This window comes from Drosophila biarmipes, chromosome X (genome assembly GCF_025231255.1).
Source record: "Drosophila biarmipes strain raj3 chromosome X, RU_DBia_V1.1, whole genome shotgun sequence".
NCBI lineage: Eukaryota > Metazoa > Arthropoda > Insecta > Diptera > Drosophilidae > Drosophila > Drosophila biarmipes.
The window spans coordinates 20658942-20672953 of NC_066611.1; the positions used below are offsets into that span (position 1 = coordinate 20658942).

General features: G+C 55.5%; 4 protein-coding genes across 6 annotated transcripts; 3 read left to right on the top strand and 1 right to left on the bottom strand.

Moving 5' to 3' along the window:
- The first annotated feature begins 443 nt into the window (after positions 1–443).
- LOC108023714 (AF4/FMR2 family member lilli) lies at positions 444–3002 on the top strand. The gene has a single exon (XM_017093344.3). It carries the CDS (start codon positions 668–670, stop codon positions 1628–1630), a length of 963 nt encoding a protein of 320 aa, XP_016948833.1. The 5' UTR covers positions 444–667; the 3' UTR covers positions 1631–3002.
- Positions 3003–3420: 418 nt separating this feature from the next.
- LOC108023530 (neurogenic protein mastermind) lies at positions 3421–8964 on the top strand. Of its 2 annotated transcripts, XM_050888764.1 has the most exons (3): positions 3421–5250; positions 5506–5979; positions 6848–8964. In XM_050888764.1, the coding sequence occupies exons 1-3, from the start codon at positions 4351–4353 to the stop codon at positions 8438–8440; spliced, it is 2967 nt and encodes a 988-aa protein (XP_050744721.1). In that variant the 5' UTR covers positions 3421–4350; the 3' UTR covers positions 8441–8964. The 2 variants fall into 2 exon arrangements, with proteins under 2 accessions (XP_050744721.1, XP_016948583.3); XM_017093094.3 differs by having other exon boundaries at positions 3421–5979.
- Positions 8965–9044: 80 nt separating this feature from the next.
- On the top strand, positions 9045–10146 carry LOC108023531 (diphthine methyltransferase). Its single transcript, XM_017093096.3, has one exon. The coding sequence runs from the start codon at positions 9052–9054 to the stop codon at positions 10117–10119; it is 1068 nt and encodes a 355-aa protein (XP_016948585.1). The 5' UTR covers positions 9045–9051; the 3' UTR covers positions 10120–10146.
- A 693-nt stretch (positions 10147–10839) lies between these two features.
- On the bottom strand, positions 10840–13942 carry LOC108023409 (serine/threonine-protein kinase Pink1, mitochondrial). 2 transcript variants are annotated; one of them, XM_044093428.2, is made up of 5 exons: positions 13330–13942; positions 13074–13288; positions 12281–13012; positions 11210–12223; positions 10840–11149 (listed from the first exon to the last, which is right to left on the bottom strand). In XM_044093428.2, exons 2-5 carry the CDS (start codon positions 13236–13238, stop codon positions 10946–10948), a joined length of 2115 nt encoding a protein of 704 aa, XP_043949363.2. In that variant the 5' UTR covers positions 13239–13288; positions 13330–13942; the 3' UTR covers positions 10840–10945. The 2 variants fall into 2 exon arrangements, with proteins under 2 accessions (XP_043949363.2, XP_016948356.3); XM_017092867.3 differs by having other exon boundaries at positions 13074–13270; positions 13330–13940.
- Between the last annotated feature and the right edge of the window lie 70 nt (positions 13943–14012).

The following is a 14012-nucleotide window of genomic DNA, read 5'->3' on the forward strand; positions in this document are numbered from 1 at the left end:
TTGTTCATTTTCCGATTTTGGTTTTGAACTACTGCTTCGAACCGATTTTATTACTCTATGTAACGTTTTCGTCACTGTTCAGAAATTCGTTTTCACAGATTTCCCCACCCACAGTGCTACAAAAACATTGAACTTATTAAGACAATAAACATTATTTAACCTTTTCCATTTAACTAGATATGAGACCGGAAGAAACTTGATTGAAAAAAGAAAAAATTAAAAAGACCGCTTCAACTGATGAAGAAAGTGAAAATGAGATGGCAGACATATGCCAGTGTTGGAGAACAATTTGGATGGCATAATGGAAAAACATGATCAATGAACGAAAGTATCGGACAGTTTGAATTTCCCGCGGGGCGAGCTTTTAGAGGTGGGCGGTCTCCAGAACATCGGCAGCATCGATGTCTGGCCGGGAGTTATCGATGTTTGCTAAAGACCCTCGGCAGCGGCAGCTTTTTTCCATATTGATTAGTTATGTCGCTTTTGTTGTTTACTCGCCACATTTTTTTTGCCCAGGCCAGTTAATTGCGTTAATTCCCGGCGCGCGCGGGAAAAGAGGCGAACCGAACCGAGCCCGGAACCTCCGCAGGACTGTCCCAGCCGAGCCCAGCAGTAACCAGAAACCGGACCCCAAAGGCGAGACGCGAGCGAGCGCACAAATCCCCCGATGTCCGCGGGTGTGGGTGGCGGAGGGAGCATTACCACCGAGCACCACAGTCGCCTCTACTTCCTCAACTCGCCGACGGCCCCGCTCACCGCCCGCGACCCGTTCTTCATCAAGCCGGAGTATCTCAGCTATGAGAGCCCCATGCACCATGCCCTCTATCCGGGCAACCGGGGCCTCCTAGAGTACAACAACTACACCAGTTCGGCGGCCGCGGCGGCAGCCGTTGCCTCGTCCGTAGCCACCTCCGTCTCCGTGTCCGTTTCCGGCTCGGGAGCGGGCTCCGCATCGGGATCGGGTTCCGGAGCCGCAGCCAGTGCCTCAGCCAGCGCAGCGACTGGAGCAGCAGCGGTCCTGAGCCTGGAGAACAGCTTCACCCAGCCAGGCAACCCCCACCAGCAACAGCAGCCGCAGCAGCAGCAACAGCAGGGGAATCCCCACCAGGACGTGCTCCAGCAACAGCAGCAGCATCCCCTGCATCACCATTTGTCCGCAGGCGTTGTGGTCGAGGGCGGCCAACTTGGTGGCATACCAGGCCTTGCCAATCTTGGCGTGCCGCACCTTAGTGCCCAGCAATCCGCCACACAGCAGCAGGGCCAATCCTCGCGAGCGCAGAAGGCCGCCCGCCGGAGGAGCAACGAGTCGATCGAGGCCAGGGAAAGGCGGCTGGAGAGGAACGCCGCCCGGATGCGGGACAAGCGGGCCAAGGAGTCGGAGGCCGAGTATCGGGTGCGTCTGGCCAAGAATGCGGAGGCGAACCGCGTGCGCCGCCAGAACGAAACGGAAGTACAAAGAACCCTAAGACTGATGAAGAATGCGGCGCGGCAGCGACTGCGCCGCGCCTCGGAGACCGTCGAGGAGCGCAAGAAGCGGCTGGCGAAGGCCGCCGAGCGGATGCGGGTGGCCCGGGCCAGCGCGCCCAAGGTCATCAAGCCGCCGCTGGCCGACAGGCTCAAGGGTTACTAGGAGAGGCCGTCTATCGTCAATGAATCCCGGAGCTATTTCGGAGCTGTTTTGGAGCTGGCTCTCCCCGCAAAGCAGGTGGCAAGGGCGGAGCACCTGCTGCTGCTGAAAAAGCTGGCCAGGATCGGCAGGGGAACACGCATCAATAGAGGAACCACGAATAATATATATTGTATACAGCCTATAACAGAAACCCCAGTCAGAAACATGAACGGAGACGGAGACGGAGACCGGGAGGCCCTCGCGGATGAGCGGATGCAATTGAATGGGCAGCAGGCACTCTAGGATTAAAGCCAGGCAATTTTTTTTTAAGTTAACAATTAACGATTCCCCATTAGCAAGATGGGGAACCGTAAAGTAATCATAAAGTAAAGTATTTTTATAATGCATGCATTATATTCGTACGGTATGTATGTATACACACGACACGAGAGACACAAACACACGCACCAGCATAGTCATAGCACACATATGTATATGTAGAGCCCCAAAAAGGCAGTAATGCCACCCCCGCCCACCCACTCCCCCCGGAAGAGGAAGCTTACAGCGGCGCCAGGGTGCCTCACTGTAAATAGAAATAGAAACCGCAGCGGACCGGGGACACGACCTCTCGGCCGCAAGCCAAAGCTGAAAAATCCGATTCGCAGACGGACGAGGCAACAAGTGCCTTTCCAGCAAATCCTCGCGCGACACTGGCTTTGATGTCAAATACAAATTGTTTTTCCTTCGAGGACAACTGAGGCACCCTGGCGGCAAACAACCCCCACATGTGAGTGTAGTTGGTCCTTCACCATGTAACCCAAAGCGGACAACGCCACTCACATAGGGATATACACCCGCGGCAGCCCCTCATATATAAGCGTATATATCTGGAGCATACACACATGATCCGTTGCCAGGCACATAACGAAGTGTTTGTTGTAGCACGCAATCCCTCCTCCTGCCACCACCCACTTTCGCCAGTCCCTATCCTTGTCCTTATCCCCGCCCCTCGCGCGCCCAAGTCCTGGGCCGGATTGAAGACACTTCCGCTAGGGGCCCACATGGTATATACACACATATACTGACGCGTATATAGTATGCTAATTATAATTGATAAAGAGTAACCTTTAAGTTCTAGTCGAAATTTCAAACTGTTTTTTTCCTGTCTAAACACGTTTACCCATTGTTTTCGCCTTAAGACTTAGGATTGAAATACATTTTTGTGTATTGTAACATTCATGTACACTAATAATAACAATACACGGAAACAACAACAAAAACACACGACGGCGCCAAGGAGAAAACAAAAGCAAATACAAGAAACATAACAAGTGAAAAAACGAGGATAACAAAATGAATATACTTGAATAAAGTTGCATTCACAATTTTTAAATGTGGCGCTCTGAAAACGGGCGGGAAGGAAACTTTGGCTCGGCAAGTACTTCAAGATTTGGAGGGGAACTTCCTATCCACCGAAGCTCAAGCTTTTGTTGGTAGTACGAAGGGAATAATTAAATCTAGACTTACACTTCAAAATTCCGTCTCTGAAAGTAAAGTTTTTCGAAAAACTAACTTTTTCCCACATTGAGCAAATACACCCACCCAGCGGGGACATCCTGCCGCCAAAAGTGGCAGTCCAGATCATTTTCATATCGATGCTTTTGTGTATCGATTAGTCAATTACAGTTTTAAATTGTCCGATACACACTCCTGCCCTAGCGGAGACACCCTCCTGCAAAAGGGATCCTCCCGAGGCTATCGGTATCTTCCAATCATCGATTGGCCGGTATCGGGACCAGCAATCGAAGCATCGATATTTCCATCGATGGTTCTCCACCTCTATCTGAGCAATTCAGAAAATGAAAACAACTGAAATACAATTAAGAAAAGTAAAATAAAAGAACAGTCCACCAGCGCCAAGAGAGCAACGAAATATAGTTCAACTCAAAGACAATTCGATCCGGTCGGGAGCGCCAGGTGTATTGTGCCAGCTGTGTGGTAAACCCCCGCCATTTGCAGTCGAAGTCGGTAGCCGCGATTGATGCCCCGCCACTGCAGCCTTTGACCCGCCAAAGGAGCGCCAGGCTGCCCAGCATAGCGAATAAATGGAACAACCAACTAACAGTAAATAAGGAGCGGAAAAAAACTCGCACACACGTACGCTGCGTATGTGTGAGTGTGCTTCGGCAGTGCGTGTGTGTGCGAGCGGCGTGCTGCATGGGTGTGTGTGTATAATCATGTGAAAAATCGATTGGCAGCGCAGCAGCAGCGCGGCGGCGGCGCCAATTGTCACTTACTCGAAAGAAGAAGCACGCTTTTCAAAAAACGCACGAAATTCGCAAAAAGGGGGCAGCAAAAGCAGGAAAGGAACCCAAATCTAGAGGAGCATTCGTAAATGATCGAGGAGCGCAATAGCAGCTAGTGATCGGGTCGGCGCAGAACGTGAGCGAGAGTGCGAGAGGGAGAGGAAGAGAATAACGGCGGCGCCAGCACAAGCACACACATATTCTTTATATAACTTGTGGGCATATTCGAAACAAAACAAACACAAAGAGGAAACGCAAGGAGCTGCGGCAAAAGAGCGGGAGAGAGTGAGAGCGCGGCCCCTAGATGTTATCGAAGGTATCGGAAGGACTGCGCTCATCCTTTCGATAACCGCACCTAGGAACTACAACTACAACTCCTGAAGCCCCCGATAGACGACAATTTCGATTGTTGTTGCCCCCGGCTTTTGACCAAGAATGGAACCAGATCCCAATGGGATAAAAATAGAGCCCTCACTTGATCAGCAGCAGTACGCCACCCATGTGCTGGCCATCAATGGCTCCAATGCCCGCCTCCTCATCGAGCACCCCTCAGCGTTGTTGGTACCCCTCTCCTCGCACCACCAGTTGCAGTTGCAACAGCAACAGCAGCAGCAGCAGCAGCAACACGTGCAGCAGCAGCAACACCAGCAGCAGCAGCATCAACAGCAGCAGCAGCAACAGCAGCAGCAACAGCAGCAGTTCCAGCAGCAGCAGCAGCAGCATCTCCACCAGCAGCAACAGGATCAACTGCAGTTCCAGCAGCAGCATCTCCAGCTTTACGCCCACACCCCACTGAAGCAGCAACAGTTGCAGCAGCAGCAGCAGTCGCAACAGCAGCAGCAACAGCCACCCACTCCCCTGGGCCCGACGAGCAGCGCCAGCTCCGCCTCCATAACAGGTGCCTCCACCACTGGCCACCAGCAGCGGTGGAACGAGAGTCCCGAGGCCCGCCAGCGCCGTCTGGCCAGAAATGCTGAAAGGATGCGGGAGCGACGGCAGCGCGAGAGCGAGGAGGAGTATCGCAAGCGACTACTCCGGAACGCAGAGGCCAACCGCCAGAGGCGGCAGAATGAGTCCGACATAGAGCGGGCCATGCGGCTCGTGAGGAATGCGGCCAGGCAGAGGCTGCGCCGGGCCATGGAGTCGCCGGAGCAGAGGGCCAAGCGCCTGGCCAAACTGGCCGAAAGGATGCGCATGTACCGGGCCAGCGAGACGAACGACCAGCGAAAGCTCCGGCTGGCGGAGATGGCGGCCAGGGCGCGCCAGCGGATTGCCAATGAGTCCCCGGAGGAGCGCAAGGAAAGACTGAGAAAGCTGAACGACTATGCCAAAAAGGTCAGAGAAAAGAAGAAGATACTGAAGCATGTTGTGGTGCACGGTGGTTCGTCGTCGGTGGTCGTCTCAACGCCGACATCCTCCTCGTCGTCAACGGACCAGCAGCACCACCACCAGCAACAGCAGCAGCAGCAACAGCAGCAACAACAGCAGCAGCAGCAACAACAGCAGCAGCAGGTGCTGGCTGTTGCAGCAGCAGCCGCAGCAGCGGCGGCAGCCAATTGTACTAACGAACACACTATCAATCTAAACCAGGCGGCCACCACAGCGACGACGACGGCGACGACATCGGACGAGGCGGGCACCCCCCAGCCCACGGATCAGGACCAGCAGCACCTGGTCACGGCAGCCGCCTACCAGCAGCACCAGGCCCTGGCTGGAGTGGAGTACATGGGGCAGGGCATGTTTCTGGCGCCCGGCTCTCTCCGGCCGCCCATGCAGCTGAAGCAGGAGCCCCAGATTTCGCAGCAGCAGCAGCAGATCACCCAGCAGCAGCTGCAGCAGCAGCATCAGCGCTACACCATCACCGGCCAGCAGCAGCAGCAGGTCACGGCGGCCCTGCTCGAGGGCACCGAGCCGGGCAGCATCTTCGTGCAGCAGATCTACGGCGATGACGGTGGCAAGGGCACCCCCAAGCTGCTCCAGGCGCATGTACCCCACTTCAGCCTCGCCGGTGGCCAACTGGAGCTCTACCAGCACAAGTACGCCGCCAAGAAGCAGGAACTTCAGGTGCGTATGGTGCAGCAGCCTTGGAAGGGGAGGAGACCCAGTAGCTTAGCATAGCAAACCGTAGCTCAGTGTCCAAAGCGAACCCCAGATAGCGATTTAAGCACTTCATTAGCTGAGTTCCTATCGTAAGGGGAGAACTGCATTGTACTTATGAATTGGTTAACCAATATTTTGAAGCTGTCTGTCAGTTCCGATTGGTTTTGGAGTATCTTTTCAAGTCTGGTGAAGCCCAAACCTAAATTAAAAAGCGGAATTAATGGGATGATGATAAATGGCTTTTGTTGCAGAGAAATGTGGCATCGAAAGCCAATTCGTAGCACTGGTAAAATATCAAACTTTCGCAAATGCACTCATGCACTTCAACAACTTTCCTTGCAGTTGGAAGAGTCAACTGCAGCCAAGGAAATGATTGAAACTGGAAAGTAGGATTTATACAACGCTGATGGATATTTATTTTTGTTAACTTCCTAACCGAACAGCTTTTTGTTATGGTTGTTCTTGGTTCTTGGAACTATTTTCAGTTATTTCTTTATTTGAAAGATAACCAAATGAATATGTTAAGTGCTAACAACCAATTAAGATCCTTGACCAACAAGGAACAAACAAAGAAGTGGTTTTAATTCGCCAAAGACGAGAAATGAGGCTTGCGTGCGGAGTGTGTGACCCCTTCCTATCTCCCTTGCACCATCATACTCACTCGCTCCTTTTCAAAAGGCGATCTATGAACCATTTTCAATCCCAGGAATCTGTATTCTGTTACTGATTAGCTATAGGGGATTTCTGTGACTCCTTAGAGTTAGCTCAAGCAACCCTTGCCCAGCCAAACCGACTCACCCGTGGGCTTTCCACTCCTCTACCCTTCTTGCAGTCGGACGGCGATGCTCCGGGATCGGCGGGCGGCAACGATAACAGCGGGTCTGTTAGCCTGGGCCACAACGAGACCAAGGTGATCGTGACGACCGCCAGCGGGGAGCAGAAGCTCCTCAAGGCGACGCCCGGCCAGGCCCAGCAGCTGTACAACCAGTTCCCCCAGTTCACCTTCACCAACACCACCAGCAGCGGCAACAGCACCACCAGTACCACCAATGTCGGCCACGTGGGCGTCGTGACGGCGGGCACGACGGCGGGAGCGGGTGGCACCACCACCACCGCCTACTATCCGATGTATCACAACGGCTTCCAGATTGGCATCGGGCCGAATCCTGTGCCGCCGCCCTTCACGCCCGTCAACTTTGCCAACGCCAGTGGCGCCAACAGTCCCTCCGGCGGGCAGTACAACATCCTGGCGGCGAACCCAACGCTTACGGTCACCGGGCTGGGGGGACACCAGGAGCAGCCGGCGGCGGCGACGCCGACAACGCCACAGATTGTCACCGCCACTGTGGGCAGGGGCAGGCCGCGCAAGAATCTGCTGGCCAGCGAGGAGCAGCTGAAGGTGAAAAGCCTGCTGGAGGAGGAGCTCAACCACATGCTGTCCGTGCCGCAGCTGGCCACCAGTACGCCGCGTCGCGGCAGGCCTCTGTCGCAGGCATCCCAGCAACATCATCAGCAGCAGGATCAGCTCAGTCAGATTCATGTACATTCCACGGCCGACGGCGACAGTCGAACGCCGGTGACGCCGTCGCGACGCAGCGGTGCCAACAAATACGAGACGGAGGAGGAGAAGCGGCTGCGCCTGGACAAGATGGCCGCCCACCAGCGGGCGGTGCGGGCCAACGAGACGCCCGAGCAGCGGGCCACGCGTCTCCAGAAGCTGAGCGAGCGGGCGCGCCTGAAGCGGGCGCAAATCCGGGCCACCGAGAACACGGACGAGCGCAAGGAGCGGCTGTCCAAGCAGGCCGAGTACGCCCGAATGCGGCGCATGCGCAGCCATACGCCGCGGAGCAGCAGTGCCACCAGCACCGAGTTCCGGGCCAAGACCGAGGAGGAGGATGAGGACGAGGAAGAGGACATCAGCACCGAGCAGCAGTTGTACGAGAGTGAAGCAGTCTCGGCCACGGGCGCGGGCAGCGACGGCGGCTTCGTCACGGTGGTCAAGGCGGACGACGACGACTCCCCCCTGGATGGAGGCGGCGGCGGCGACGGCTCCAATGACCACGAGCAGCTGCCGGCGTTGCAGCTGCAGCAGCACGAACTGCAACAGATTGCCGGCAGCCTGCAGCAGCAGCAGCAGCAGTTGGTGCAGCACCCGCATCACGAGGCGATTGTGCTGAACCAGCAGCACCGCCTGGTGACCATCAGCCAGCACCAGCAGCAGCAGCTCCACCAGCAACAGCAGCAGCAGCAGTCACACCCCGGCTTCAGCAAACTGCAGGTGGTCAAGGATTACGGCAGTGCAGCCGGCGGAGGAGGTGCAGGCGTCGGAGCACCCGGCTCTGGCGGCGGCAATGGAACCGGAGCACCCGAGAACAATGACATGTTGAAGATACTCGAACCCATCATCGTTATGAAGACCAAATGAGGATCGCGGAGGCGTCACAGTCGCAGCACCAACCGCTAGAGGGGATGTGTGGATGGAGTGGCGGTAGCCAGGCCCCCGAAAACGCCGATGAAACCAAGGGAACACCACCAGGCGTTGGACGCACAAGCGAAGCGAAGAGATCTGCGGAGAGTAGGGATTGTCTATAGTTATTAATAAGAGTTTTTTTTAAATATGTTTTTGATGTGTCGCGAGATACTTGAGAGTTAGATTTTGTAAAAAGTGATCGTAAGCGGAGATCAAGGATCAAGTGCAATAAGAGGATGCCTGGCAGCCCCAAAAGCCCCCGAAAAAAGAAAATCAACAAAAACACTGTGACGCCCCAAAAACCACTGAAAACCGAGAAAGTGCAGCTATAAACTCCACGAGCGAGGGACGAGATCAACTAAACCTAATCCAGAATATGTAGCGCGTAAACAGAGCACTAAGTAGTTATATGTATTAACTATTAATTTTTTAAATTAGCAAAAAAGCGAAAATAACAAATAAATCTAATAAGATCAAAATGCAACGGTCGATTGGCTGGGCGTTATCGAAGGGAGCCCTGGCGGCAGCCATCCATTATCGATAGCCGACAGCAGCCGATTACAAACATGTTTACAACGCTCCACAGCGAGGATACGGAATACTCGGCGGATTCCGTGGAGTGGCTGCCGCAGGATGGTCCGGGGAGCAGCTACTTCGCCTGCGGCACCTACCAGCTGGTCGAGGAAGAGGGGGAGCAGGAGGCTTCCCCCAAGCGGCCACGCAAAGGCCGGGTTTATCTGTACCTCTTCGGAGAACCAGACTCCAGCCTGGAGCGGCTGCAGTGCATCGAAACGGCGGCCATACTGGACATGAAGTGGCTGCCAGCCAGCAGCTGTGATGGTCCTCCCCATCTGGCCACTGTCAACTCACTGGGGCAGCTGGAAGTCTATGAGTTCCTGAGGGATGAGCAAAAGCTACAGAAGCGCACGTGTTTCTGCCTGGCGGAGGAGGAGCCGCAGAAGGAGCCCCCGTTGGCTCTTGCCCTGGATTGGCGGCGGGATGGGGAGCAGACCATTCAACTGGCCATCTCCGATTCCAAGGGTGGCCTGAATCTGCTGAAGTACTCGCCGCAGGGCGAGGTTGTCTGGGAGCGATCCTGGTCAGCTCATGGCTTTGAAGCCTGGACCTGCGCCTTCGATCGCTGGTCACCGCATCTCCTGTACAGCGGTGGCGACGACATGCTTCTGATGGCCCACGACCTGCGGACGGAGCAGCTAGCCTGGACCAACCGGGCGCACATGGCCGGAGTTACCTGCCTGCTAAGCCATCCCAGACATGAGCACCATCTGCTCACGGGCAGCTACGACGAGCAGCTGCGCATGTTCGACACCCGCTCCATGAAGCGAGCTCTGGCGGAGCTAAACCTGGGCGGAGGCATCTGGCGGCTGAAGCCGCATGGCCTTCACCCCGATCTCATCCTGGCCGCCTGCATGTACACCAACTTCAGCGTGGTGCAGCTGGACGCCAGTGCGCCCGGCTTGAGTTTGCTGGGCGCCTACGAGGAGCACAAGAGCATCTGCTACGGCGCCGATTGGGCTCCTTTCGGGGACAGAGACGACGGCTCCTTGACCATGGCCACCTGTTCCTTCTACGATCACAAGTTGTGCGTCAGTCGCGTGGAGATTAGCAAATAAATTTGGGGCTTCTTTATTTTAAATTGATTTAGGCGTAGTAAAGCGTTTGTTTTGTTTTGTTAATTTTTAATAATTTAAACTAATTTTTGTTCTCGAAAAGGTCACTCTTGAAGTAAAATTACCGAGGCCCTAAACGGAATGTAAATACATTTTCCTGTTAAATAAAACAATTTTTTAATGAAATTAAAAAATAAGCATTCGTGCATTTAGTTTTCAAAAATCGGAATTATTTCAAATGTTTATTTTTCAGCCCTGGCGGCAATCGATAACACTCGGGAGTTATCGAAGCCCTGGCAGGGGCAATCGCTATCGCTGTTAGCGTACTGTCAAGGAGACATTCGAATTTGCCGAACTTCAATTGATCAAAATATTCTAGTCATGGTAAATATCAATCCCGGGCGCATGTCCATCTAATACAGCGCCCTTCTGATTCCCGCAGCACCCCCAGGTGAACCTAGCCAACCGCGACATGGACGCCGATCTCGAGGAGCGCATAGAGCGGTCGCGCAGGAGCATAAGGGAGATGAGCCAGATTGTCCAGATACTGATAGACGACCTGAGGAACGGCGTCGGAAACTCGCTGGAGGTGCCGCTGGCCATCAGCGAGCTCATCCTGCGCGTGAAGGGCGAGTACGAGGACGCTCTGGCCGAGGAGCAGCGGCTGAACCAGGAACTGGAGAACCTCCAGGAGCAATAGACAATCGTGCGGAGAGCATGCGGTTAATTTTTAACTTGTTTTATAAATACATATGTAAAATATAGGTATCACACGCTTTTCCATTTGATTTTCTCAGGGTAACAAGTAGACATCCCGGGGGCCAACGGCCTACGCCACCACATTCTGGATCCAGTTGAGGGCCCCGCGAATGCGACGCAGCCGGGCGCGTGCCAGGAAGCTGCAAATGAGCAGGTACTCCACGTAGGCGCGTCGACCGCTGGTGGCCACTGGCATGGTCAGCGGCCCCGCGCCCAGCTGCGGACGACCCTCGCACATGATCTTGGTTGTCAGCGAAAGCAGCCACTGGAGGATCTGCAAATGAGACACATGATTAGCTATGTGAGCCAGGAGACTGACTGGTTAGGCACCCACCTCGGAGCTGTTGGGCATGCCGCCCGCCTTCAGCCAGTTGGACGGGGCCCACAGGAACAGCTGCACCACATTGGCCGCAATATCCGGGCTGACCCGCTTGGACGGGTTGGGATTGAGGATGTTGTAGACCAGCTGCTGCAGCAGCGGCGGGCAGGCGTCGCTCATCGGCGGCAGCTGCTCCTGCCGGTAGTCGCTGTTCCGCAGCGACAGCGTCAGCTCGCCGCGCTCGCGAGCCAGGCCGCCGCTGTTCGAGTAGAAGGGATTGTGGCTGCCGAAGATCTCGTAGGCCAGAGCACCGCACGCCCACAGATCCGCCTTGCCGTAGTTGAGCACGGCGAACGGGCCGGGCATCGTGTTGAAGATCTCCGGCGCCATCAGCGCCGCATTGCCGCCCTTGTCCACGTCGTGCGACACGTACGGCAGGCGCAGGCCGTGCACCTTGTCCGCCAGGCAGCAGCCGAAGTCCGAGAGCACCAGCACCGGCGAGGCATCGTCCTGCAGCTCGATAAGCACGTTGTCCGACTTGAGATCACGATGGGCCACCCCGTGGCGACTCAGGTGGTTGACCGCCTCGAGCATTTGGGCCAGCAACAGGATGCGCGTGCGCGTGTCCAGCTCCTGGTTGTCGAGCAGGCCGCGCAGGCTGTGGTCGTAGCGCTTCATCAGCAGATACAGCGACATGTTGCGCCCGTAGCCCTGCGGATTGATCCGTTGCGGCTGCGCCACCGGGTACAGGAGGTGGCCGTCGGGAAAGTTGCGCACCTCGTCGCAAAAGAAGCCGAACATGCAGACTATGTTGGGGTGCGGCGGCAGGGCGACCGTCTGGTTCTGCAGCAGGCGCTCCCACTCGTCGGAGGCCTCGTTCATGCCCCGCTGACGGGCCGGCACTGTCTCCTTGTACATGGCTCGCAGGATGGACAGGGCGTTGCTCTGGATGTCGTAGTTGAACATCATTTTCAGGGCCAGCGGATAGTGGTCCACCGAGCTGTTTAACTTTGGATTCCCTGACGGATTCTGCAAGTAAAGGGGGTGAGTATCGCAAGCAAGGCTGGGTGTGGATTTTCCATTTACCACGTTGAAGGCACTGCTTTTGGGGTCCTGGTCCTGCTGCTGCTCCTGCTCTCTCTCCTGGGCGCCCACAAAGTCACTGGCCGCCGAGGGCTGGCTGTAGTGGAAGATGTTGTCCACGGAGCCGCCAAAGTTGTGGACAAAGCGCGACATGTTCTGCAGCGGCGACATCATCTCGTGGGCACTCCAGCTGTTTGGAGCGAAGGCGGGAGTTGCCTGTGGCGGCTCCGTATCGGTAGGGATGGATGTCTCCGCGGCGCCATCCTTCTTGAAGGCCGCTGCGTAGACGACAGCGGCACAACCTTTGGCAATGGGTGGCCCTATTTCCAGATCATCAATGCTGAACTTGCTGTCCAGCGTCTCGGAGATCTCGTCCTGGTTCCAGGCTTGCTGCAGCCGGCCAGCTGCCTCGCGAATCTCCCAGCACACGCCCTCCAGTTCATCCTCCTTGCTGAGCACGCCCGATCCGGAGGCCAGGCTCACGCCGATGAGGGCGAAAAATGGGGCCGAGTCGCCGAAGAAGAGCTTGCGGGTGGCCCGCTGGCGCAGATCCTCCGAGTAGGTGGTGGTGACCCGGCTCAGGATGTTGTCGATGAAGAGCTTGCGGGCATGCTGGCCCACTCGGAAGAGACCACTGCTGCTGGGCGAGCTGCCGGTCAGTGGTGATCCCGCCGGGGAAGTGGCGGTGCGGGGCACTACATTGACCACCGCTTTGGCCGCCTGCTGGGGCGTTGTCTGGCGGGGATTGGGGCGGGTTAAACAGCGGGCCTAGGCAAGGGATTCTAGGACTACTCACCCGCGCCACATGGGCGGCGGTGGAGGGTAGGGGAAAGCCTCGCTTGCTTCTTGTCTTCAATTGATTCTGGTCCAAAATGTTGGCGTGTATATCACGTTTACAGTAGCTGCGCAAAATGTAGCGACCATGTTTGATCAGTCGCACGGTCAGCAGTCTCACAGACATCTTTCGGCCCACGAAGACCTCGGCTCAAGTGCCTGCAATCGGAATAACCTCTAAGACAGCCGTCTCGCCACCCATTCGAGTTTAAAATTACCTTGTTTCCTAGGTTTCTCGGTGCTCAACTCTGGCTGCCTCTTCTTCTTCGCCAACGTTGCTCCTGTGTGTTATCGATCTGCGCGCGATCGATAGCCGAACAGCTGCTGTCGATTCGATTGTTTCGCTTTTGCGTCGTAAATATAATTTTGTTTGTGGGTGTTGGGAGTGGGCGGTGCAGCCGCTGCAGGGGGTGGGGCTGCAGAGTGGGTGGTGGTGCAACTACAAGGCGAAATCCGTGGATCCGAAAGGTTTGTTTCCTCTGACTCGAAAGATATTGCGCCTTTTCGACTCCCGTGTGGGCTACGCTGATTTTGCTCCTCTTTACTGGACAGAACGGATAATTTTCGAGAGCCAACTTGCCTGGCTGCCTTGTTCTTTTTATCTGCGCCTACTCCAACGCTCGTTTCGATGTTGTCGTTAGATAATCGCCCCCAGCTCGAACTTTTTAGACCGGGAAAAAGGCCACCGAATTGAAAGCTTGTTTGTCTGCCCCTACAGTTTATGTTCCAACCAAAAACAGCAGCTAATTACGCTGGAACTCGCGATAAAAACAAAGAAAACGTTAAAAACAGCAGAGCGCCAGTGTGACCACTGCGATTTACGGTATACTGCGGTTTAAAAATCGATACCGGCGACCCGACCCTGCGGGTCTTAGCTGGGACTCCAACCACTTGCAATTCG